The following is a 24,635-nucleotide window of genomic DNA, read 5'->3' on the forward strand; positions in this document are numbered from 1 at the left end:
TGTCCGATGATGACGTCACACACGCAGTTTAACAGAGAATATGAAAAAAAGCATCAAAACTGTCTCATTTTTTAATGGTGTGTATTATTATTATTCTTTGGTGAGTAAAGGATAGAAATAAGTAATTTTAGTACCATAATTACATGAATTATGGAAACCTGGATGTATATTTGGTTGCGCATGCCCAAATGAGCTGATGGTACGGACCGTGCTTCCGGGTCGGATAGGGTAGTGAAACAATCTCTACTTTCCAAGGTGCATTCTGGGAAATTTCCAGTCCACATCTTTTTCATCCACTAGATGTTTTTGGACACTCATCTAAAATGGCATAGCCACTATATAATCCCCCTATATCAGGGGTCTGCAACCTTTCATATCCAAAGAGCCTTTTTGCCCTGAGTCTGCCCAACTAAAAGTTGTTTAGAGCCACAGAGAATAACCCATTTTTTTTTTATCATCTCGTAAAGGAAATTAGTTGCCATATTAATATAACAACCAACAATTTATGTATTTTTAACTTTTAAAATAATGTTAAATCTCATAATTTACAAAAGAAAAATGTCTCTAAAAAGATTTCTGGTTCTTTTAATGTCATTCCTTTCCATCTTATAAAACCCACTAAAGCTTTAAAGACTGGTATTTATTATAGTACATTATTTAGCTCTTCCTGTACATTTTAGCCTCTATTAAGAGCCACTGTAGAGGGTCCAAAGAGCCACATGTGGCTCTCGAGCCGCAGGTTACAGATCCCTGCCCTATATAGTGATTAGGGCAGACTTTTGTGCACAGCTATAGTTCTAACCATTTTTATTTGAAAAAACAAGCAAACAAATTATTTAAACCAGGCATCCCCAAACTCGGTCCTCAAGGCCCCCTGTCCTGCAGGTTTTAGAGGTTTCCTTGCTCCAGCACAGGTGATTTTAATTGAAAGCTGATTAACAGGCTTTTGGTCTACTGCAATCATTATAACCAGCTGTGCTGAAGCAGAGAAACCTCTAAAACCTGCAGCACAGGGGGCCTTGAGGACCGAGTTTGGGGATGCCTGATTTAAACTATTTAAAATAAAAAAAATGACTTTTAGAAATCCCCAATTAATTTTCAGAATATCATCCAACTCATACTGAAATACACATACTTGTGAGTAAATGTGAAATGTTCATTGGGATGATACTTTTTTCTCAGTGTAGAAAAACTGCGCCTATTTTCCTAATATGGCTTCACCATCGAACATTGAAGTTCCTTTCCTACTTTCAGCCAGCTGTGACATGAAATGTAACCCATTTGAAAACGATCAGATATTTACTGTCACTTATCTTTAAGTTGTAATTAATCTAACTAGTGCATTAAGCCATTTGTCTGTGGGCCGCTAATATTCCTGCAACTAAGTAAAATGTTTCTGTTTTGACATTCGCCTACTTCTAGGAGTTTTCATTAAGTACTTCTTAGCATGCTAAGCTAGTTCAATTAGCATTAAAGCTAACACGATTCAATACACCTGTTGACATGGAGTGAAATAACCTTGACATTTAAAAACAAACGCATGTGGAAAGATAGTAGTAAAACTAAAAGGTTAAGAAAATATACTTAAAATTCTAGTCCACTGGAAAGTAATTCAACTCGTAAGCGGACTTAGCACGAGCTAGCCGCTGATGCTAACGCAGCCTTGACGTGATCCCTTGGTGTTTATTCTATCCGAATTGGACCGATTAGGATTTGTCAGTCCTGCTATAAGCATGAAACACGAACGTTGGGTTCAGAGGCATGCTTTGGTGCACATACGCCATCTCAACAAAGTTGCGTTTCCTCTCGGAGGAGAGAGAAAGTGAGCTCCCTGCTTGTGACAGCAGCGGCAGGACCGTCAAAACAGGCCTTGCGGTGTACGCAACATTTCCACCAGCGGGTCATGAACTCGTCAACACAGTTGTACAAGTGGGAGCGTTCAAGGAAAACAACCACAACAAACGGAAGATAACCCCCCCACACACACCCTCACCGTTTTAGCGGCTTCCGCCCACGTCCTCCCCTTCTTTTTCTTCTGTCTCTCCCTCATCGTGGACGTCCCGTGGCCCTGTGGAGTTTGGAGCGACCGTTTCTAATGAAATGTTGCTTTAGTCACCGTGCAAGACCTACTCTATCTGCCATGTTGGACTTACTGTAAAGCGTCACGTGACATGGAAACGTCACCCGTGTACTGTAAGTGGCTGTCATTCCAAATCCTCAAGATTCCCCCAACTTCACATGTTTCTTGCACGAATTAAAATAGAACAAGAAATCCCTTACAGTAGAGCAATACTTCCAAGGATATTTTTGAGAGATTTTTCAAAGAATAATGTATTTACACTCCTTTTAATTGTTTCTAATTTTATTTTATTTTAGAATTTAATGTTCTTCTGTATAATTGTTTGTTTGTAAAATCTTTTCAATAAAAAAACACAAATCCAAATCCTCAAGATTCCCGCATTTAAAGAGGCTCTCTGGAGTAGTTTTTTCTACCAAGTAAAAAAAATAAAAAAATTTCCTGCAGGTAAATCATATTTGCATATGGAAGTAGGGATTTTACTGCAGGATTTTACAAAATTTACAGAAATTGTGTGTACTGACATTAAATAATATTAAAAATATTCTTTAAATAATTTTAGGAAACTGTAAAGTTTTCAATGAATCACTAGTTAGAAATGTAATCCTGCCAGAATTGGAAATAGATGCATTATTAATGTCTAAACTGTCTGAGCTGGGATTTGAAAACTTGAAGTTTGAATTTCAGTTGTTGAAGGAAAAATAATTAATACAAAAAAAAAAACTAGCTGGTTGGTTATTATGTACAATGATTTTTTGGAAATTATTCATAAGATGAGAGTAAATCAACAATATCACATTAATACAATATATTTTCCTACTGTACAGACAATATAAATAATGCTACATACAACAAATTATGGAGGGTTGCCGAAAAGAAATTGTACATTTACGTCTGACAAGACTGCTGTTGTATGACATTTCTTCAACTGTCAATTGTCAATTCTTCTCTATATATTTTTGTTTTTTTAATTATTTAATACAAAATCAACTTTGAATTTCCATGTGATTTCATGTTAAATCTTACCCATACAGTATTCTTATATACTGTTTCAAACATTCTGCAGCTTGATGGTTCACAAGCAAAAACCTTTAAAGAGGGATTTCATTAAAAGCAGGGTGTAAAAAAGGCATTATCATAAAAAAAAAAAAAGCTCTGATTGGGAGGTATGTCCTTTGGGAGAACAGCTTTAACCTTGATTAAACATCTTTAAAAAACAAAGGAATAGTCTATGCAGACCATGAAATCTGTGGATGTTTCAAATATCTGGGTGTGTGCATCAATACTAAACTGGACCGGACTTATAACATCCCCGCCCTGTATTAGAGGGGCCAGAGCCGCCTCCACCTCCTGAGGGGGCTGAGGTCATTAGGAGTGACCAGGCTCCTGCTTAAATCCTTCTATGACTCTGAAATGGCATCGGCGCTGTTATATGCTGGGCCCCGGGCAGCGCAGAGTGGGACAGGAAGAGACTGAACAAACTGGTGAGGAAGGCCGTTTCTGTCCTGGGCTTCTCCCTGGACTCAGTGGAGGACGTGGCTGACAGGAGGGTGTTGTCCAAGCTTACATCCATCATGGACAACATCTTCTGAGCGGCTCTTTTAGTGAAATACTTTTACACCCTTGTAAAAATGTGCAATTACTATTTGACACCCAGTGCAATAACTATATATATGAATGTAAATATCCATGAACCCATGTAAACTCCCTGGACACACTGTATATAAATGTATCTATCGATATATATATATATATATCCCATGCACATTTTTCTTCCTTTGGCACCTTCTTCTTCTCCTTTGACTATTTGAGCCGATGTAACGACTACATTTCTCCACCGTGAGATCAATAAAGTCAATCAACCAACCAATAAATCAATCAAAGAAACCTTCCATCTATCAATCTTCTCCCGCATAAGTCCTCGTCAGGGTCATGGTGAGGCCGGTGCCTATCTCCGGCCGTGAGAGACGGGGTACTCCCTTGGCAGGTCGCCAGTTTGTCGCAGGGCAACACAGAGACACACACACTCACTCCTAAGGACAATGTAGAGAGGCCAATTAACCTAATAGAATTGTTTTTGGACTGTGGGAGGAAGCCGGAGTACCTGGAGAGACCCCACGCATGCACAGGGAGAACATGCAAACTCCATGCAGAAATAACCCATGCAAGGAATCGAACCCGGAAGCTTCTTGCAACAGCGTTACCCACTGCTACACCGTGCAGCACTGGATGAGAAACTGATATAAATCATCCGGATCACTTTAAAAGTCATTTCAGGATTGCAATAATAATCTTTGAAAGAAAAGAAAAAAAACAGACAGTTTTAAGACTATTTAGTGTTTATTTGATAAGTAGGCAAGTTGACTTTTCACAATCATGAAAAAGTAAGGCAGCTAATCAAGACAGCAGTGCAAGCTTTCTTCACACTTTTGGTTCACAATCACATTAACCGGAAACTGTAGCAAAACATTATTTGGCAAATAGGCTATACCAGGATGATCTATCATTCAACAAGCCTAAAAGTTTTTGGCAAAGACATTTGTTCCGTTTGTCTGCAACCATCTATAAAAAAAAGGCTTTAAAAAAAAAGAATGCAGAAGAGTCATGTATTGGTTAAATCCTTTGCAACAAAGAGCTGTTTAGGTTTCCTTTAAGACTGAAAGGTACATGTTTTGGGAGAGGAAGTAAAGCAAGAATAGAAATTGATCTGTTTAGTGGATTTTACAGACACGCAACTATGTTCAGTTAATGTCAACAAGCAAGCCAAGATCACCACCTCTCCACCGCCATGCTTAAAAGTGCTTATACATCCACTAGACACATTCACACTGTTTTGGGGCCATTTTAGATGTTTTGTAGATGTATGAATTATTATTATTTAGCAGGGTTATGTCATTGTACCTTTCTTAGATCCAAAGAAACAATACTGTGATTCAAAAACCTAACTACTAAGAATGACTAACATTTCTGACCAATAGAGGACTTCAGCTGTCAGTTAAGAAGTTTTTTAGTTGGCTTAAATTAGCAGCATTTGTTTATTATCTGTCTTCATATTTCATAATGAAGCACTCAAAGATCTCCTTGGTTCTTTGTGCATTAAATATGCTTTTTGGCCAATGTTTACTTATCAAAAAGCAGAAAGCCATAGTTATGCATCTTTCTCCAATATGTAGCCCGACTCACCTTTGTACTGTATCTTTTTACCAGCAAATAAATATTATTTCAATCCATTGAAACTATGGGAAATCCGTTTAATTTTGCATTGTAGTTATTCAGTTTATATTTAGTTTTACAATGGAGAATATGTTTATAAAAATGCAAATATCTCAACTATAATTTCATCAACATAATTTGATTCTTTGTGATTCAATCAAAACTTTATATTTCATTCTGTTTCAATTGATTGGGCTTCTGAACACTGTTTATATCAGCCTATTCTGACATCTGACTGCCTCTTGGTGACCTCCTGCTGCAAAACAGTTTTTAATTAGAGTCATAAAAACACTTTTTTTGATATCGAGTATTATTTGGAGATTATGGAAAATCTTTCTAAACAATCAATGTGTTGAAAGACATAACCCTGTCAGGTCTAATTTGAAAGATAATTTATAAGATAATTCTAAGATATCCTGCAATTAACTGCATTATTTCAGACTTAGAAAAAGTCTGTTTAAACAAAAAAGTTAGTTTAGACCAAAAATGCAAAGCAAAGAGATCTTGTCGAGCTGAGATAAGTTTAGCATAAAAGCACTTACATTTTTACCATAACTGTAAGAGGTGCTACATAAATAAAACTTAATCAACTAAAACAAATCTAAAAGAGAGAGAGAATGCAGAATGTTTCAAATTAATTAATACCACTTTTAGTTATCATCCAGATCAAAAGATGTTTTCTCATGAAATCTTATGTATTTTAAAATGAATTAATAGATGCGTTTTTTCCCCCACATCTCTTTGCAACAGAAAACCCATCAGGGGCTCGTCTGATGTGGTCCTTCCAAAGAAAGATATGTGGCAGAGGATGGTCTTTGTCTCTGAGAGGGGGAGCAGCTCTGAAGTTCTGATGTCAAAATAGTGGAGGATGAGGAGGATGTGACAGATGCTGGGTGCGGTGCTTGATACCTGCATCCATTGACAACAAAACCATTTTTAGCTGCAACTCCGACATCAATACAATATAGTTTAATAGTTTTAAAGACATGTAAAGGAGTTATAAAAATTGAAAAGTAAAACACTTTTAGCTATCCTGTGTGTTATTATTTTAAAAAGGGCCATATAAGTATTTAAAATGAAATATTTATCTGTTATTCTCTTACCAGGACTGGGATTTCCTGACCCGCAAGGATGAAGCACCTCTTGCGTGCACGTTTAGTGATAGATCCGGCATCAGCCTGGGGGTGAAGGCTCTCTCTAAGCATTCACCGTTTAAGTTCAGAGTGAACATGGTTGGCGGGGACATATCCAACTCCAACAGCATGATATTTTCTGCCTGTAAGAAGAGATAATAAACTTGTTATAAAAGCAGAGTCCTAAACAATTCAAATGGTCTTCAATCATGTTGAGGTACAGGATAATGGTCAATTACCTGAATTATTTAAATTGTCTTGCAAACATTTCCCTTAGACCTTTTAACATCTTATCACATTACAACTGCAGACCTTAGTATTTAGGGATTTATGATACGCACAGACAACTAAGAAGTGCAAAGGAAACTATGGATGAATTGAAAAGTGTGGCATGCATTTGTATTCTGACCTCCTGAGTCAATACGTTGCAAGGCCACCTTTGAGTTTAATGATGCTTTAAGTTTTCTTTATATCTTTATCAACATTAAACATCCCAAGACAAGTTTTATGCTTGAGATATAGCTATTGTGGAGTAAAAAATGTTGAGGTATGTCTGTTCTTAGCCTCACAGGCTCCAAACGAAGGTCATGAGAGATAAGAATGAGTTCACACAGCCTCCTTCATGGCATGAATAGGAGGACTGCTGTTTTGAGAAGATCCAGCTGGCCAGTGAAATTTATATGAACCTAACAGGAAAAGTTCAAGATGAACTGAAGTTGTCTTCCTCCAGATGTTTAAGTGTGAGAAAGTTCTTTGTGCAGGGGTGGGATGGTTCCATGGGAGAGAGAGAGTGTTGGGATTTTGTAAGGTATAAATTAGGGATGCACGATATTGGGATTTTGGCCGATATCCGATATGCCGATATTTTAAAACTCATGTAGCCGATAACCGATATCGATACCGATGTTAAAGCTGGACAAAAATAAGTAGTCATTGAAAATAGCAGTTTTGTTATCCATTTCTGACACTTTGAAAAATAATATACTCAAATATATTTTCATATGCTGATATCAAATTGATTTTTAAAAATGCGGTATCGATCTATTTTACTTTCAAAATCTCGTGAAATTTCATTGTTCTGTTACAAACTCTCGTGATATTTTGCAAATTCTTGTGAGATTTTGTTAGTAAAATAGATCGATACCGCGTCAATATATCAACATATAAAAATATGGCAACATTTCGTGAATTTTCGGGGGATTTCGTAGCATAACGATGACATATAGAAATATATTTCATTAGTAAAAGAGATTGATATGGTGTTTTTAAATGGCAATATATCAGCATATGAAGATATTGTGATATTTTAATGTATCAATATTTTTTCCCTCGTCTTTAGAAGTTTTTAAGTCTGTAAAAAAGAAGTTTTTGAGGAAGAAGTAGTAGTATTTTTTATTTTTTTTTTAGATTTTAGAAACTCAGAAGCTGATCAAATATCGGGTTAAATATCGGTGGGGTGGCCGATGTCCGATATTCAGTTTTAAGGCCGATACCGGTAGGGGGGCGATTATATCGTGCATCCCTAGTATAAATGTATGTACTGAGCTTGCCTCAGTCAGAGCTCTATCTGTCCGTCTGAGGAAGTTAAATACATTTGATCAATCTCTTGCAACAGTCAGTTTCTCCTCAACCTCATACTATATATCAGTCAGTCTGCATGAATGGTAAATTAATATTGTTTTTTATCTGTTGCTACCATAACTGAGTTTAACTAAGTCCCAGACTTTGAGAGAGCCTATTCAACCACATGGCTATACCTCGATATAAGTCATTCAACTGAAGCTCTAGTTCTAGTCTTTAAAGTTGTTTTCTTTTTGGAAGGTCAACTTACGGTCCCAATCTCATTTATCTATGCCCATCCTTGTCAGGACTCCTGTCTGTGTGTTTGTGTTCTGTGTTTGTCTCCCTTCCTCCACCAGGAGGCGCCTGGTTCTGGTCCGCCTCCTCACACACCCGCTGATGGTTTCCTCGTTAACAGAGTGTTCTTAAACTGCTGACTGCCCCTACCTTGATGCCAGAGTGTTTGCCAGTTTGGCGTACTCTAGCCAAGCTGAGTTTTGCTGAGTCAAACTGAGTTCTTGTCAACCTGAGTTTTAACATTGTTTTTGTCTTTGCCTCTCGGCAGGAAGTCATCCTGCAAACTGGATTTTTCGGACCTTCTCTCCCTGGAAGGATCAACAGAGCCTCAAGCTGAGCTGGGGTTACAAACAGGAGGTTTGGATCCACTTTCCCCAAGAGATTGTTTGTGCTTCACACTGAGAAAGGAATTCATATCCACTACGATCCGTTCAAGTACCGCAGGAAATCTGAGTGGCAGTCAGCTTCTCCGTTCACCTACAAACAACTGAATTCTGGGAAAATCCTGTTCCGCCCTCCAGAATCAGACAAACACTGGAACTACAGCATACAGATTGGAGTCAAACATTCAACAACTTCTCTGGAAACGTGAGTCAGCAACTAAATCCTCTTCTCCAAGTTCACAAACCAATTTTCCCACTGAGCCTGAACTAATCGCTGTGTCTTCCCCTCACTTTTCAGTTCCAGTTGAGCAGTGTTTAGAGCAACACTTCTCTCAGCATTATCTCTTCGATTAAACCTGTTAAACCTTTTCTCCTGGTCTCCCTGTTTGGTCTTCTGCATTTGGGTCTGAACTTTAGTAAAATATTGACAGTCCTCCCATCCAATTAGTCAAATTTCCTTCTTCTTGCTGGGGAAAACAATCCCCACAGCATGATGCTAGCCACCATAATGTTTTGCAGTGAGGATTCCCGTGTTGAGGCTAAATTTTATTTGAATAAACAAAAGTTCTGAAAGCAGTTTGTTGGACTGGAATCCATTACGATGCATCACAACAATGTAGGCGGAAAACAAACCTACATTTTCACGGCTACAATCACCTTCATATGTCCTAAACAGGGCTACATGATATTAGAAATAGACCCACTGGATTGCTCCTTCTGGCCTTGTGTTGTGCTGTCTGAGCACTGACCTGGTATCTAAACGGGGTCCTGGTAGCGGTGGCAACGGCCATCTGTGCATATTGGCTGATTGGCCTCTTGTATCCCACAGCGGAAAGAGGCCTTCTCTTGACCAGAGTGGATGTGCTGGAAAAAATACATTAGACAGGATGGCCTAGATTTAAATAAATATTCTCTGGAAACAAAAGAGAACCTAATATTGACATCATGGAACTCTGATTGTGAAAAAATAGAAATCAGTTGGTGTTTTTGCAAATACCTTGTGAATTTAAAGATAAAATTTGTACTGAAAATGTAAAACTGAAACAGTCTTATGTTTTCAGGAGATATATTACACTGCTTTTTTAGGAGGATAAATTGGCTCGTTAGGGAGCTCCTAACGAGCTGCATTTTTCTAACTAACCTTTGCCCTCATTTAACCATTTGGAGGCCCATTGATTCGCAGATCCACTGACCCTGTCGCCATAGCGTTATTCTGGCAATAGATGGTACTCTGCTTATTCAGACTTCGATCATACTAGGTAATACACATCTACATCCTACATTATTCAGTGCTCACGTGCAAATAGTTCATGATGAGGATGATGTGAAATTGATTTACTGACCTGTCTGAAGGAATAACTGGTTGCAACCACCACTGATCCTCCTCACTGTCAAACTGCAGCCGGTTCATAATTTTGTTCTTTTCCTCAGGAGGAATAAAATTCTCAATCAGGAGATATCTGCAAAATGCAATATAAAAGTTCACTTAAACGTCTAAATTGTTTAAAGCATCTAAAAAAATACAAATAAACAAACAACCAAAAAAAAAAAAATTTAACACCAGGGCTCAACATTTCATGAAAGTATGTATAATAGATGGTTATATAAATTTTATTATGTAAATGCAGTCTTTAAAATAAAGATGGGTAGTTGAAACACAAAGAGTCTAAACTTAATGCAAACAAATTGAGTTATTGCAATAGACATTAATTAGAGCATCTTAAAGCTACAGTGTGTAATAATTACAGGGATATACAGTCAGAAATGTAATATATTATACATAACTATGTTATTTATCATCATCTACGAGCTCAGCCTCTTAACCTTAATATTTGCGTTGCCTTAGAATTGGTTATTTATAATTACATAGGAGCGGGTCTCGCAGCCATGGAGGCAGACATCTTTGCGCTACGGCAGCGCAGAGCCAACAAACTAGCGATTGCGAGATCGCCAAAATGTCACAACGATGTAGAAAAAATAACGGGTATATTTATTATCTTAAGTCTACATAAAAATCTATACCCTACACAGACTAAAGAAATACTATCTGTAAAATTATCTATGTAAACAAACCTCATCACAGAAGGTAGGTGATGCGGACGTCGTGGAAGACATTTTGTCCCGTAATGCTCACCGTACTGTTGGGGGGGAGAAGCGGTGGGGGGAGATGTTCATGTTGCTGCAGTCTGCAGTCTGACCGCTAGATGTCGCTAAAAGTTACACACTGTAGCTTTAATGGATTTTCTAAGGTAAGATCTCATTTAATTATATTATATAGCTAACTTACCTGCAGCGCATAACTCAAAGTGTATTTATTTATTGTAAATTCACATAAGTTGAAAATGAAGATGGGTTAAACAGAAAAGGGGATTTTTATTGTATTATGCAACTTCAAACTCAAAAAGCAAAATAAATGTGTCAAAAGTAAAAGTATTATATTGTTTTTATCAAATGCAAATTGATTCACTTTATGCTACATTACATTTCTTCCAGGATGTCTTGTAGCTCATGAGTAGAATTCATTTGGGGACATCGATCCAGTCCATGATTCTATAACATGCTGACCCAGACTGAGAGAAACCCTTCAGAGACTCAGAGTTGGAGTTACTTAGCTGACTAGGAAGTGACTACCTTGGTTTCTGACGTAATTATATCAAACAAATTCCGATGCATTTTTACTGATAACCGAACTATAATTTGAAAATCCAAACTAATTCGGATTTTCTGCAAGACTGGATTTTGTGTTATATATATATGCAGCCCTAATGTGTGTATATATATATATATATATATATATATATATATATATATATATATATATATATATATATATATATATATATATACACTATATTGCCAAAAGTATTTGCTCACCTGCCTTGACTCACATATGAGCTTAAGTGACATCCCGTTCCTAATCCATAGGGTTCAATATGACGTCGGTCCACCCTTTGCAGCTAGAACAGCTTCAACTCTTCTGGGAAGGCTGTCCACAAGGTTTAGGAGTGTGTTTATGGGAATTTTTGACCATTCTTCCAGAAGCGCATTTGTGAGGTCGCACACTGATGTTGGACGAGAAGGCCTGGCTCTCAGTCTCCGCTCTAATTCATCCCAAAGGTGTTCTATCGGGTTGAGGTCAGGACTCTGTGCAGGCCAGTCAAGTTCATCCACACCAGACTCTGTCATCCATGTCTTTATGGACCTTGCTTTGTGCACTGGTGCACAGTCATGTTGGAAGAGGAAGGGGCCAGCTCCAAACTGTTCCCACAAAGTTGGGAGCATGGAATTGTCCAAAATGTCTTGGTATGCTGAAGCATTCAGAGTTCCTTTCACTGGAACTAAGGGGCCAAGCCCAGCTCCTGAAAAACAACCCCACACCATAATCCCCCCTCCACCAAACTTTACACTTGGCACAATGCAGTCAGACAAGTACCGTTCTCCTGGCAACCGCCAAACCCAGACCCGTCCATCAGATTGCCAGATGGAGAAGCGCGATTCGTCACTCCAGAGAACGCGTCTCCACTGCTCTAGAGTCCAGTGGCGGCGTGCTTTACACCACCGCATCCGACGCTTTGCATTGCACTTGGTGATGTATGGCTTGGATGCAGCTGCTCGACCATGGAAACCCATTCCATGAAGCTCTCTGCGCACTGTTCTTGAGCTAATCTGAAGGCCACATGAAGTTTGGAGGTCTGTAGTGATTGACTCTGCAGAAAGTTGGCGACCTCTTCGCACTATGCGCGTCAGCATCCGCTGACCCCGCTCCGTCAGTTTACGTGGCCTACCACTTCGTGGCTGAGTTGCTGTCGTTCCCAAACACTTCCATTTTCTTATAATACAGCTGACAGTTGACTGTGGAATATTTAGGAGCGAGGAAATTTCACGACTGGATTTGTTGCACAGGTGGCATCCTATCACAGTTCCACGCTGGAATTCACTGAGCTCCTGAGAGCGACCCATTCTTTCACAAATGTTTGTAAAAACAGTCTGCATGCCTAGGTGCTTGAATTTATACACCTGTGGCCATGGAAGTGATTGGAACACCTGATTCCAATAATTTGGATGGGTGAGCAAATACTTTTGGCAATATAGTGTATATATATATATATATACAGGTGCTGGTCATAAAATTAGAATATCATGAAAAAGTAGATTGATTTCAGTAATTCCATTTAAAAAGTGAAACTTGTATATTATATTCATACATTACATACAAACTCATATATTTCAGATGTTTATTTTGTTTAATTTTGATGATTACAAATGACAACAAATGAAAATCTCAAATTCATCATATCAGAAAATTAGAATATTGTGAAAAGGTTCAAAATTGATGGCCCCTGGTGCCACACTCTAATCAGCTAATTAACTCAAACCACCTGCAAAAGCCTTTAAATGGTCTTTCAGTCTAGTTCTATAGGCTACACAATCATGGGGAAGACTGCTGACTTGACAGTTGTCCAAAAGACGACCATCGACACCTTGCACAAGGAGGGCAAGACACAAAAGGTCATCGCTAAAGAGGCTGGCTGTTCACAGAGCTCAGTGTCCAAGCACATTAATAGAGAGGCGAAGGGAAGGAAAAGATGTGGTCGAAAAAAGTGTACAAGCAAGAGAGATAACCGCACCCTGGAGAGGATTGTGAAACAAAACCCCTTCAAAAATGTGGGGGAGATTCACAAAGAGTGGACTGCAGCTGGAGTGAGTGCTTCAAGAACCACCACACACAGACGTATGAAAGACATGGGTTTCTGCTGTCGCATTCCTTGTGTCAAGCCACTCTTGAACCACAGACAGCGTCAGAAGCGTCTTGCCTGGGCTAAAGAGAAACAGGACTGGACTGCTGGTGAGTGGTCCAAAGTCATGTTCTCTGATGAAAGTAAATTTTGCATTTCCTTTGGAAATCAAGGTCCCAGAGTCTGGAGGAAAAGAAGAGAGGCACTTCATCCACGTTGCTTGAAGTCCAGTGTAAAGTTTCCACAGTCAGTGATGGTTTGGGGTGCCATGTCATCTGCTGGTGTTGGTCCATTGTGTTTTCTGAGGTCCAGGGTCAACGCAGCCACATACCAGGAAGTTTTAGAGCACTTCATGCTTCCTGCAGCTGACCAACTTTTTGGAGATGCAGATTTCATTTTCCAACAGGACTTGGCACCTGCACACAGTGCCAAAGCTACCAGTACCTGGTTGAAGGACCATGGTATCCCTGTTCTTAATTGGCCAGCAAACTCTCCTGACCTTAACCCCATAGAAAATCTATGGGGTATTGTGAAGAAGAAGATGCAATACACCAGACCCAACAATTCAGAAGAGCTAAAAGCCACTATTAGAGCAACCTGGGCTATCATAACACCTGAGCAGTGCCACAGACTGATCGACTCCATGCCACGCCGCATTGCTGCAGTAATACAGGCCAAAGGAGGCCCAACTAAATACTGAGTGCTGTACATGCTCATACTTTTCATGTTCATACTTTTCAGTTGGCCAACATTTCTATAAATCCTTTGTTTTTATTGGTCTTCAGTAATATTCTAATTTTCTGATATGATGAATTTGAGATTTTCATTTGTTGTCATTTGTAATCATCAAAATTAAACAAAATAAACATCTGAAATATATGAGTTTGTATGTAATGTATGAATATAATATACAAGTTTCACTTTTTAAATGGAATTACTGAAATCAATCTACTTTTTCATGATATTCTAATTTTATGACCAGCACCTGTATATATAAACTAACGATTGTTTTAATCTGTCAATTATTTTTTTTTATTAATCGATTAATAATCAGATAGCCAACGGTTCCTTAAAGAAGACTTTTTACAAAATCAAACCAGGTGTAACTAAAACTTTTCAACTCGAGGAGTTCTGGATCGAACATCTTGACAGAAAAAAAGTTTTTTTTTTATTTTAAATGCTAAATATTTATAGATTTTAAAGGTATACTATGCAACCGGTGTTGATTTTCCAGCGAGGCTCCCCCCAGAGGGCGAAAGTAAAAGTGCACTGTCGTAAATATGCTCAGCTGTTCTCCTGGTTTCTCCGTCAAGCCAGACGCGGTTGTTTTGAGCTTAGCAGACAGGCGAACGCAGCTGGCGCGACAGAAGCAGCGAGTTTACATGCAAAGTCAATGGTTGACGCGCGTCAAGGCGCAGCAAAAGGTCCCGCGGCGCATTTTGAGCAGCAGGCGCAGCGCGTCTGAGCAGCTAAAGAAGCGCGTCGGGCGCGTTTAAGCATCTGACGGGTGTGACGCGCCGCAAACGCGCTGCTGCTCGAGATGGAAAAATTTTATTTTTGCTGCTCGACGCGCCGCCTCAACCAATCAGAGAAGTTGATCTGGGAGCTGGCAGGGAGAGAGACACAGCGCTGATGATCAGAGCGCTATGATCACTCCTCTTAAACAGTTTATTGACGCCTAAATCAACTTAAAATGCAGAAATCTGCCGACAGAATATGTTCGCTTTTATTATCCTGCTGCCTGCAGTTTGGATTATTTAGATGAAAAACACCTACCAGCCGCCGCGGTGAACCGCGAGGAGGCGACCCGGCCAGAGGCTGCTGATGAAGGGATTCCTACTTTCGGCGCACCGCTGCTATGTGGGGGTCTGAGCGGCTCCGACAGAAAAAATATTGGAAGGCAGGATTGTAATCTGGAGGAACTGACGGCACTGATTACGTTTTCAGGTGTATTTTCTCACTTAAAAACATATTAAAACTACTTTATTCCCACTGATCACAGCAAATATAGCTGCAAGGCAGAGAAAGGATAGTGAAGCTCCGCCCAAAGCACGTCAGACACACTTTTGCACCGCGCAGCCAGAGCAGCAAAGCTGCTTCAGCCGCCAACAGAACTGGTACAAGCAGCAAAAATGAAGCAGCAGACGCGATTTTGCTGCTTTTGCTGCGTCCGGTGTGAAAGCAGCGCTGCACAAAGATCGCCACTGTGCTAGCAAAGAGCATGCTTTTAACTGGGGGCGTGTAGCAGTTCTCGCCGTAAAGCAAGACCGACTCTCGCGAGACTTCTGAGACTGTGGGTGCGGATCGGTGCTCCTGCAATTGCAAGTGCGGTATTTCCCCCACAGACCACCAGGGCGGCCGAGAATACCTTTGTTCAACCTGAAATGACTCATTTAATCATCCAAAACGTTATGGAACACATTAATTAACTGAAAAATGTTGCATAGTGTGCCTTTAAAAAAAATGTATATAATTACTGCTCTACGTAAATTGCTTTGGCAGTTAAAGGCATGTGTTAGAAGTCTCTATACTCTAGTTATCGATTAATCAATTACTAAAATAGTTGACCATTATTTCAATAATCAATTAATCACGATTAATATTAAGAAAAAAAAAGGTTTAAGAGGTTGCAATACCTTTTCAAGATTCTCATTACTTACTTGTACTTGAGCTCTCTGGTTAGCTCTTCTTGCGTTTCTTCAAGTTCCTGTCTGGTTGTGACATGTTCATCAAAGACATCTTTCATCTCTCCCCTCAGCAGCTGGAGCTTAGCATACAACTGCAAACAATAACCAGCAAATTATACTTATCAGCAGGCAAAACAAACAAGATGCACATCTGAACTGAGTTCCGCCACAACAGATGTTTTAATGCCTATTTCTATAAAAATAAACAGGAACTTCTTTAGAGATTATGCCACCAGGGTGCTAGTGAAATGAGTCACCCCACCCTCCTTAGCTTCTTTGTCTTATGTTCCACCTCCTGCTGCAGGGAGGAGAACGTCTCTTTGATTTCTAAGGTCTCCTCATCTTGTAACATCATCTGCTGCTGGATTTCTCTCTCTCTTCTTATCTGCGAGCCAAGAAATTCAAATTAGATTGAAACCTTTAATTTTAATTCAAAACAACAAAAAAAGGGCTTCAACAAAAGGCTCAATGTAACTTTTTTCATTTTTGCAATTTTCACCTGTTCAGCGATTTCCTGTCTTTTCTGCTCCAGCATTTTCTGCTGCTCATTAGTGTGATCAATTATAGTCTTTCCACCAACCAACAGTTTGCTCTCCATAGTCTGTGAACAAAGACACAATAAATTATTCACGCCGGTTCTTTTGTTTAACTGGCGTCTCATTTATCATGCTTAATAAACCACCTTGTATTTCTCTATGATCTTCTCCACGGCATCTTGATCCCACTGCATGTCCATCAGACTCCTTCTATTAAGATTTAGGTTCTTCAGTTTTTCGCTGCTTCCCTGGCAGGTCAGGAAATTTGCACTGTCACCTCCCTCAATCAGGCAACACCTCCCACCTTCTGCCTCCTCCGCCGTCTTCCATACATCTCCATCCTTCTCGCACAGGATCTCCTCCTCCATACCAGCCATGGTTTTGCTCAGTCTCTTACTGTCTCTCCTCCTCTTCCTCCTCTCTTTCGCCAGTATCCCTCGCTCCTCTAGCTGAGCTTTCAGGCGTGCAATCTCCTGCTGGAATTCCCTAAGAAGTGCATCTTTGGGGTCCTCATTAATCCGAGGTTTGTTCTTTATCTTCTTGGCTCTGCTGGCGTACCTCAGGGTTGCCAGGGTTTCGTCGAAGTTCTTGTGAGCTGGCCCCACTGTTGCAATCATGACAGTCTTAGCGTTGCCGCCCAGAGAGTCCTGCAGCAGGCGGGTCAGCTTGGAGTCTCTGTACGGGACGTGGGTGCTCTTCCCGTCCACCAGTGCTGAAATGACGTTCCCCAACGCAGAGAGGGACAGGTTGATCTTAGCCGCCTCCTTCAGGCGCTTCCCCTTTGCACCCGTCTTGCTCTGCCGCTCGCTTCCAGCCAGATCCACCATGTTCAGCTTCCCAACGCGTATGTGGTCCTCACCATCTGGACCTCTTTCGCTGCACTCTACGGTCACCAGGAAAATGGCGTGGGACCTGGAGCTGCGCTCGTTCATGTTGGTGAATCCCACAGATCTGGACTGGTTTCCAATGTTCATCACATGCTCGATCTCAGTGGCATTCTTTGTCACCACTGAGGACAAGTCTTTCACGTAAATCCCGCAGTCGGGACTCTCTTTGAGCTCTAGCTTCTTGTTGTTATCTTTGCACAGAAGATCTCTGATCTCCTCCTGGTAGATCTCAAGATAAGAAGACCTCACTAGATACTTCTGGTTCTGGCTTCTGGATATCAGGGTGAAAATGTGCTCGAATGAATTGGGGATGACGCCCCTCTTCTCCGGGTCCTTTGACTGCCCCTGCATGGTGTGTGTTTTCCCTGTCCCAGTTTGTCCATAAGCAAATATGGTGCCATTAAAGCCATGGAGCACAGACTCCACCAAAGGTCTCACAGCATCGTCATAAATGTCCCTTTGCTTTGAGTTCCAGCCATACACCGAGTCAAAGGTGAAGACTTTCATGGGCTCATCAGGTGGCGCCTTTGGGTTCCTGATGGTGATCTGCCCCAGTTTGTCATCCACCTCCAGGATGTTCTCACATCCTGCTGTCTCCTCCCTCCTGTTAAACGGCCTGCAGCGGACCACCACCCTGACCGCCTCGCACTGTTTCCCTGCAGACATGCTTTTCTGTCATTCAGCCGTCGGTCACTGATATCCTCAGCCGGTTAGGAGGCCGTTCCGAGCTGAGTCACTTCCATGCAGGTGCGCCAGCGATGACAGCAGCAGGACCAGAGAGGCGCGCCCCGTTTCAGTCAATGCGCGCCGCTTCTCAGCGCCTCCGCTGCTTCCTTTCAGTCCACAGCATCTTTCCGGGAAGGAGGCGATGGAAGAAGATACAGCAGGATGATGCTGCTGATGCTGCTGAGAGAAAAACACCGACCCAGCCCACACAGCGGCCCCCCGGTACACACCCTGCTCTGCGGACAATGGAGATCAGACATGTGACCTGAGCAGCGAATTGGATCACAGCTCAATTTCCTCACGATCACATGGCGACTACACCTTTAGGAGAATAACAACAACAAGATCCTTATTAATAACCAAACTCTTTATTTTGTCCCTCTATAAACTGTGTGAAGAAGTGCTTTAAGTTATGTAGTTATATTTAGATAAATTAAAATCATTAAAATTTAACAAAACATTTATTTGAGAAATTTTATTTTTTTACATTCGTTACAAATTACAGTATATAGGCCTATCTCTTTACATATTTTATCTATTTTTTGCTTCTACGTCTTACAGATGAAATGCGTTGGGATTTGAAATGTATAGCTATATATATGAATAATTCAATTCTCAACACATGTCATCTTAAGGTACTTTACAATTCAACCAGATCATCCAGTTAGATTGATTCAAAGTTTTCTATCTAAGGAAAACCAGTTGATTGCATCGACTCATTGACTCTAAGGCAATCTCTCACATCAAGCATGCTTGTAGTGACAGTGGAGAGGAAAAACTCCCTTTTAACAGGAAGAAACCTCCAGCAGAACCAGGCTCAGTGTGAGTGGCCATCTGCTGAGGCCCACTGGGGTTCAAGGAGACAGAAGCAGAGATACAACAGGCAACTGTAAAATGCGGCGCCATCCAGGAAACACACAGCGAAGCAGACTAGCTCCCATGTCATGAAGAGAGCACATCCAGCCAGTCACAGTCAGAGACAGGACTACACCGAAAAACAGGCTGATCTCGAACATCTATTAACAAGGGTGTTGAAATCAAAACATAAACATATACATATATATATATATATATATATGTATATATATATCCAAAGTCACAGAATACAGCCTGATTGTTTGGCGAATCATCTGCTGGTATTAGTGTAGCGGGTTGGAGCACTCCTCTACCACAAAACATTAGATAACATAATTATTTCCCCTGCTGACAAGGTGTATGAAGAGATTATTTTCTGGCAGCAGTCCACACCTTACCACACAGCCATAAGTACGAATATCTGCTTTAACGAACGCAGAATAACTGTGCTTAGAACGCCAGCTAACTCCATAAACCTAAATCCCAGACAGAATCTGAGGTGGATCTGAACCATAGCAGGTGTTCTGTCAGCTCAGCTACTGCCTCAGGCCAGCATATACTTAGTAAAATGCATTACATCAGGGGTGCTCAAGTCAAGTCCTCAAGAGCTACTATCCTGCAACTATTTGATGCAACCATTTTTAACACACCTGAATCAAATGAGTGGCTCGTTACCATGCCTCTGCTGAGCTAAATGAGGGGATTGAAGCTTTAGATTCAGATGTCCTAGAGAAGAGATACGGATGGGCTGTTTGGGACACATGGATGGTAGCACGCCAGGTGTACGAGCGGTTGATACGAAGCGGAGAGAAGGCGGTTGACATAAACTGGTTTGTGACTGGATCGGGATGGCAACAAAGTCAGATGGGGGTGGTGAGGATGATATGGATTTTGATGAGTGGACATCGGTAGGAAGAGGAAGAGGTAGAGGGAAGGCGAAGGTTCTGAAAGAGGATAGAGTAATTGGTAGCCAGAACAGTAAACGAAGTTTGGAAGAGTACAGCTCTGATGAAGAAAACAGAGCAGTCAGGAAAAAGTAACAAACGAAGAATTTAAGGTAATACTTAAATTCAGGAACGAAGATATAAATGTTAAACTGAGCCCGATTCAAGTCTCAAGGGAAATAAAAAAGAAACTAGGGGAAGTGGAATTTGTTAAAACATTACGAGATGGAAACATATTGATAAAATGCAAATCTGAAGATCAAAAGAATAAATGCATGCAGATTGACAACATTTGCAAAAAAGTTGTTAGTGAGAAATTAATTGTTGGAGAAAATAGAGTGTCACGTGGTGTTATCACTGGTATTCCGCTGGAGGAGGATTTAGAAAGACTCAAAAAGAATATACAGTGGGGAGAAGTTCGGAGATTGGAAAGATTGCAAAAGCATATAAATGGAGAAAAAATAGAGAGCTTATCGATTCTTTTGGAGTTTCAAGGAGAGGTCCTTCCTGATAAAATTAAAATTGGATTTATGAGTTTTCCTGTAAGACCATATGTCCCCCCCCCCCTTTGCGCTGTTTTAAATGCCAAAGGTATGGTCATATCGCAGCAGTATGTAAGGGGAAACAAAGATGTGCCAAATGTGGAGGAGATCATCGATATGATGAATGTGGAGTGGATGTACAAATGAAATGCTGTAACTGTGGGGGTCAACATAATGTGGCATATGGAGGTTGTGAGGCAAGGAAAAGGGCAGCAGAAATTCAACAGCTGAGAACAATTAAAAACATCACTTATGCAGAGGCAGCAAAAAGTGTTCAAGAGAAAAGAATGGTTCAGAAAAGTCAACAAGTAATGTCTAGCACAAGTGCTGACCCCAGCCAAACTTCAAAATCTGGAATGGAGATCACAATGGATAAATTAATATTATTCATGGCATATGTAATCAACTGTACTGATCAAGTAAAACAGAAAACAGAAAAAATAAAAATTATAGTGAAAGGTGCAGAAAAATGACAAGAAGCAATTCATAGTATAGAAGAGTGGTCATATAATTGGGGTTTTAAAATTTCAATAGATAAGACAAAGACTTTATTTTTCACTAGGAAGAAAGTATCTAGTGATTTAAAATTGTATTTGTATAAACATGATTTAGAAAGAGTAAAGGAGTTTAAGTTTCTGGGTTTGTGGATGGATGAAAAACTGACCTAGAGTAGTCATATTCAAAAAGTAGTGGACAAGTGTAAGAGAGTTTTAAATGTTATGAGGTGTTTGGTGGGGAGAGAGTGGGGCGCTGAGAGGAAAGCGTTAAAATCAATATATACGGGTTTAATAAGATCTGTATTAGATTATGGCAGTCTGGCATTTGGATCAGCATCAGAAACACTTCTTAAAAAATTAGATATTATTCAGTTTCAAGCCTTGAGGTTGTGTACAGGAGCCATCAGAACAACTCCGATCTCAGCTTTGGTAGTTGAAATGGGGGAAATACCACTTTACCTTAGAAGATTACAGTTAAGATTATCTGACTGGAGTTATTTAAAGGGTCATTATAAAAACCATCCATGTCAAGAAATTTTAAAACCTAGTTGGGAAAAAGGGAAAAAGACTTTAAAATCCTTTGGTTGGGAGATAGAAAGTGATGTTAAAAATTTTCAGTTATCATCCATAAAAATGAGTGAAACAGTTCCTCTGTCCCTGGTTCATCCGTCTCTATTTAATGAAATCATTGTGGACTTATCATTGTTGAAGAAGAGGGAAAAAGGAAATTTTTCAGAATCTTGCTCAGTCCAATCATATATAGAAAATAAATATTTTTGTTATGTTCAAGTGTATACAGATGCATCTAAAAGCCTAAGTAGCAACAATGGGGTGTCATTTATCGTCCCAGAATTTAATATTAAAAAATGTAAGAGGATTTCTGATGACGTATCAGTGTTTACAGGGGAAATGATGGGAATATTTTGGCTTTGAGTTGGATTGAAGATGTTCGTCCTTTAAGAAGTTTAATTTGCTCTGATTCAAGCTCATCATTATATTCAATTAAAAATAATTATTCCAATAGTAGACCAGACCTTCTATTGGAGATTCAGTTAATACTTTATAGAATTCAGACCATGGGATTAATTGTCATTTTTACATGGGTTCCATCTCATATAGGAGTAATAGGAAATGAATTGGCAGACAGATATGCAAAACAAGCTTCAAAAAACAGTTACATTGAGATACTGATTCCATTTAGTAAAGAGGGGATAAAATCTATTATAAAACAAAAGGTTAGGGAAAGATGGCAGAAGCAGTGGGAGGAGGAAAGAACTGGTAGATTGCTTTATAGCATTCAAAGGAAAGTTGGGGTAATGAGGGGAACAGGAAGAAGTAGAAAAGAAGATAATATCATATCCAGGTTACGTTTTGGTCATACAGGCTTAAACGGTACATTATTTATAATGGGAAGACATCCATCAGGAAATTGTGAATTTTGTTTTCAAGAAGAGACAGTAGAACATGTTTTGTTGTTTTGTCCAAAGTACTCTGAGGAGAGAAGGAAATTAGAATATCGACTTCTAAAGAATAAGTTACAATTAAAAATATCAGATATGTTGGGATTTTGCTCCTCTTCTGAATATTTACGTCATTTATTAAGATTTCTTAAGAAAACTAAACTGATAGAAAGGATTTAGTTTTTTTTTTTTTTTTTTAAGTTGCGTCCTGATCCACACTCCTTACCAGTAGGTGGCGGTAATGCACACCAATAAGTTGCTTGTCAACCGCCATTAAACAAGAAGAAAGAAAGAAAGAAGAAAGAAAGGAGAAGAGATACATCAAAGTTACAGGATGGTACCTCTGTCTCTAATCATGCTGTTTTATTTCCCGATTTTGTCACCTAGCGTTGTACATAAAACAACAAAAAAAGTCCTTCACTGGGTTCACCATAACTAAATATTTATAGGGAGAGGATTCTACAACTCAGTTGACAGGATATGAGATTTATTTGTTTTTAGTTTGTTTAATTTGAGCGAGATGCGGATCATTTCATATTTATTAATTTTTTTTTTTACAGTACATGAAGAACTACTGAAATAATTTTCAGATTACACTTAGATTAATTAATTCCGCGGGGGAAAAGGAATTACTGTAGGGTTAGGATTAGGATTCACTTGGTGATAACAGCCTACTGAGCCTATTGGCACAATCTGAAGGCATTCTATGGGACTGATAACCACTAATAACCACCATGCATGCATGCTTATTGCTAAGAGTCTGCTGGTTTGATGCTTTATTTTTTTCAGACTTATGTAAAATTTTAATAGACTTTTAAATTAAAGTGACAGTTAAAATTTACAAAAATAAACACTTTTATGCAAGTGTGTATACACTATCAAATATGTTACCCAAGTTTTAAGATTTTATTAAATTACAAATACCCATTTACTTTTTTTTTTTTAACACAAACCTACTAAATAAACCTTATATGATGGTCATGCATTACATAAGGTTTATTGTTTGATATAAAGGTTATGCCATTAAACAATAAACGTTATGTAATTGAAATAAATTAGTATTAAGTTTGAGTACACTTTAAGACTAAATACACAAACCTGAACATTTTAAATAAGTTGCCTTATAAAAATATGCATCATATAAGATTTAGTAGTTTTTTTTTATGAACAGTATGCTGACAGGAAAGGGGCAACTGCGACAAGAGTCTGATTGACATGGTGGCAGATGTAAGCAATCATTTTCTTCTCATATTCTAGTCCTAACAGTTCTTTGCTAGAGTAGCCTAAACATTTCTCACCATTTTCTAAAATTCCAACCAGATACTTCAGTTTGTTTTATTTGGATTGTATGTGAAAAACCAACATTAGCTCATTATTGCAAACATGAAGCAAATGTTTTTCTTGATTTAATTTGTTGCAACCCTGCGGCTTTTTGAACTACCTTGCCACTAAAATCTGCTATAGAATAAACTTGCCTTACCATATAAGGCTATAAAATACTTGTGGCGTAGACCTTGCAGCAGGTCGACCAACCTGAATGTTAAGACCCAAACAAACTTCTTTTTTGGAAAGGACCACAGGCCTGATTTGAACCCAGGTCGCCTGCATCAAGGAGTAAGCCTCCATACATGGGTCGTGTGCCCTAACCACTGCACCACCAAACCAATAGGTGTGTGCTAAAATTATTTTAAAACCGAATGCATGAGAATTTATGTTATAAATTACATACATCTTAACATTTGGACACAATATTTGTAAGTATAGTCCATTCCAACTGAATTACTAAAATATTTCCCATGTTTAGTTTTAAAATATTTCAATTTAAGTTCCTGAAGCCCCCTGTAAAGATCTCTGCATCATTAATGGCCATTCTCAGGTCATACTAATTTGTAAAATACCTGGAATTGTTGGTTTTAATATGTAAAACATCCCAGCTTGTAATGTTCAAATTATAAAACGTGACTGTAATTAAAGATCTGTTTTGCAAGTAGCCTTTTATTCATCCCTAGATCAAAGAAAGACTTTTACTTCTGTACCCAAAGCAACCATGTTTAGGTTTGCAAAATCACATTTTAGTTAGAAATCTTCCATAGAAAAGCAAA

At 39.3% G+C, this 24,635-nt stretch overlaps 2 protein-coding genes and 1 long non-coding RNA gene across 4 annotated transcripts in view; 1 reads left to right on the forward strand and 2 right to left on the reverse strand.

The window, feature by feature from the left end:
• Positions 1 to 2,165, reverse strand: part of asxl2 (ASXL transcriptional regulator 2) — a 32,442-nt gene extending 30,277 nt beyond the window's left edge. For both annotated transcript variants that reach the window (XM_038299543.1, XM_038299544.1), the window contains exon 1: positions 1,994 to 2,165. In XM_038299543.1, the coding sequence (XP_038155471.1) occupies positions 1,994 to 2,050 (57 nt within the window). In that variant the 5' untranslated portion in view covers positions 2,051 to 2,165. The remainder of the gene's footprint in view (positions 1 to 1,993) is intronic.
• Positions 1,698 to 7,344, forward strand: LOC119792773. The gene is made up of 3 exons (XR_005282028.1): positions 1,698 to 2,193; positions 6,041 to 6,183; positions 6,397 to 7,344. It is a non-coding gene; the product is annotated as an uncharacterized LOC119792773 (long non-coding RNA).
• On the reverse strand, positions 5,593 to 18,494 carry kif3cb (kinesin family member 3Cb). The gene is made up of 8 exons (XM_038299546.1): positions 16,769 to 18,494; positions 16,586 to 16,687; positions 16,349 to 16,471; positions 16,060 to 16,178; positions 10,007 to 10,123; positions 9,413 to 9,527; positions 6,394 to 6,566; positions 5,593 to 6,199 (listed from the first exon to the last, which is right to left on the reverse strand). The coding sequence occupies exons 1-8, from the start codon at positions 18,173 to 18,175 to the stop codon at positions 6,049 to 6,051; spliced, it is 2,307 nt and encodes a 768-aa protein (XP_038155474.1). The 5' UTR covers positions 18,176 to 18,494; the 3' UTR covers positions 5,593 to 6,048.
• Positions 18,495 to 24,635: the final 6,141 nt, after the last annotated feature.

This window comes from Cyprinodon tularosa, unplaced genomic scaffold (assembly GCF_016077235.1).
Source record: "Cyprinodon tularosa strain WSP-4 unplaced genomic scaffold, ASM1607723v1 ctg430, whole genome shotgun sequence".
Classification (NCBI taxonomy): domain Eukaryota; kingdom Metazoa; phylum Chordata; class Actinopteri; order Cyprinodontiformes; family Cyprinodontidae; genus Cyprinodon; species Cyprinodon tularosa.

Coding starts and splice junctions, on each gene's coding strand:
- kif3cb (XM_038299546.1), bottom strand. CDS start 18,175: ATGTCTGCAGGGAAACAGTGCGAGGCGGTCAGGGTGGTGGTCCGCTGC. Junction 16,179..16,348: donor AGACAAAGAAGCTAAGGAGG/GTGGGGTGACTC, acceptor TATTGTTTGCAG/TTGTATGCTAAGCTCCAGCT. Junction 6,567..9,412: donor GGACCCCGTTTAGATACCAG/GTCAGTGCTCAG, acceptor CTCTTCTTACAG/GCAGAAAATATCATGCTGTT.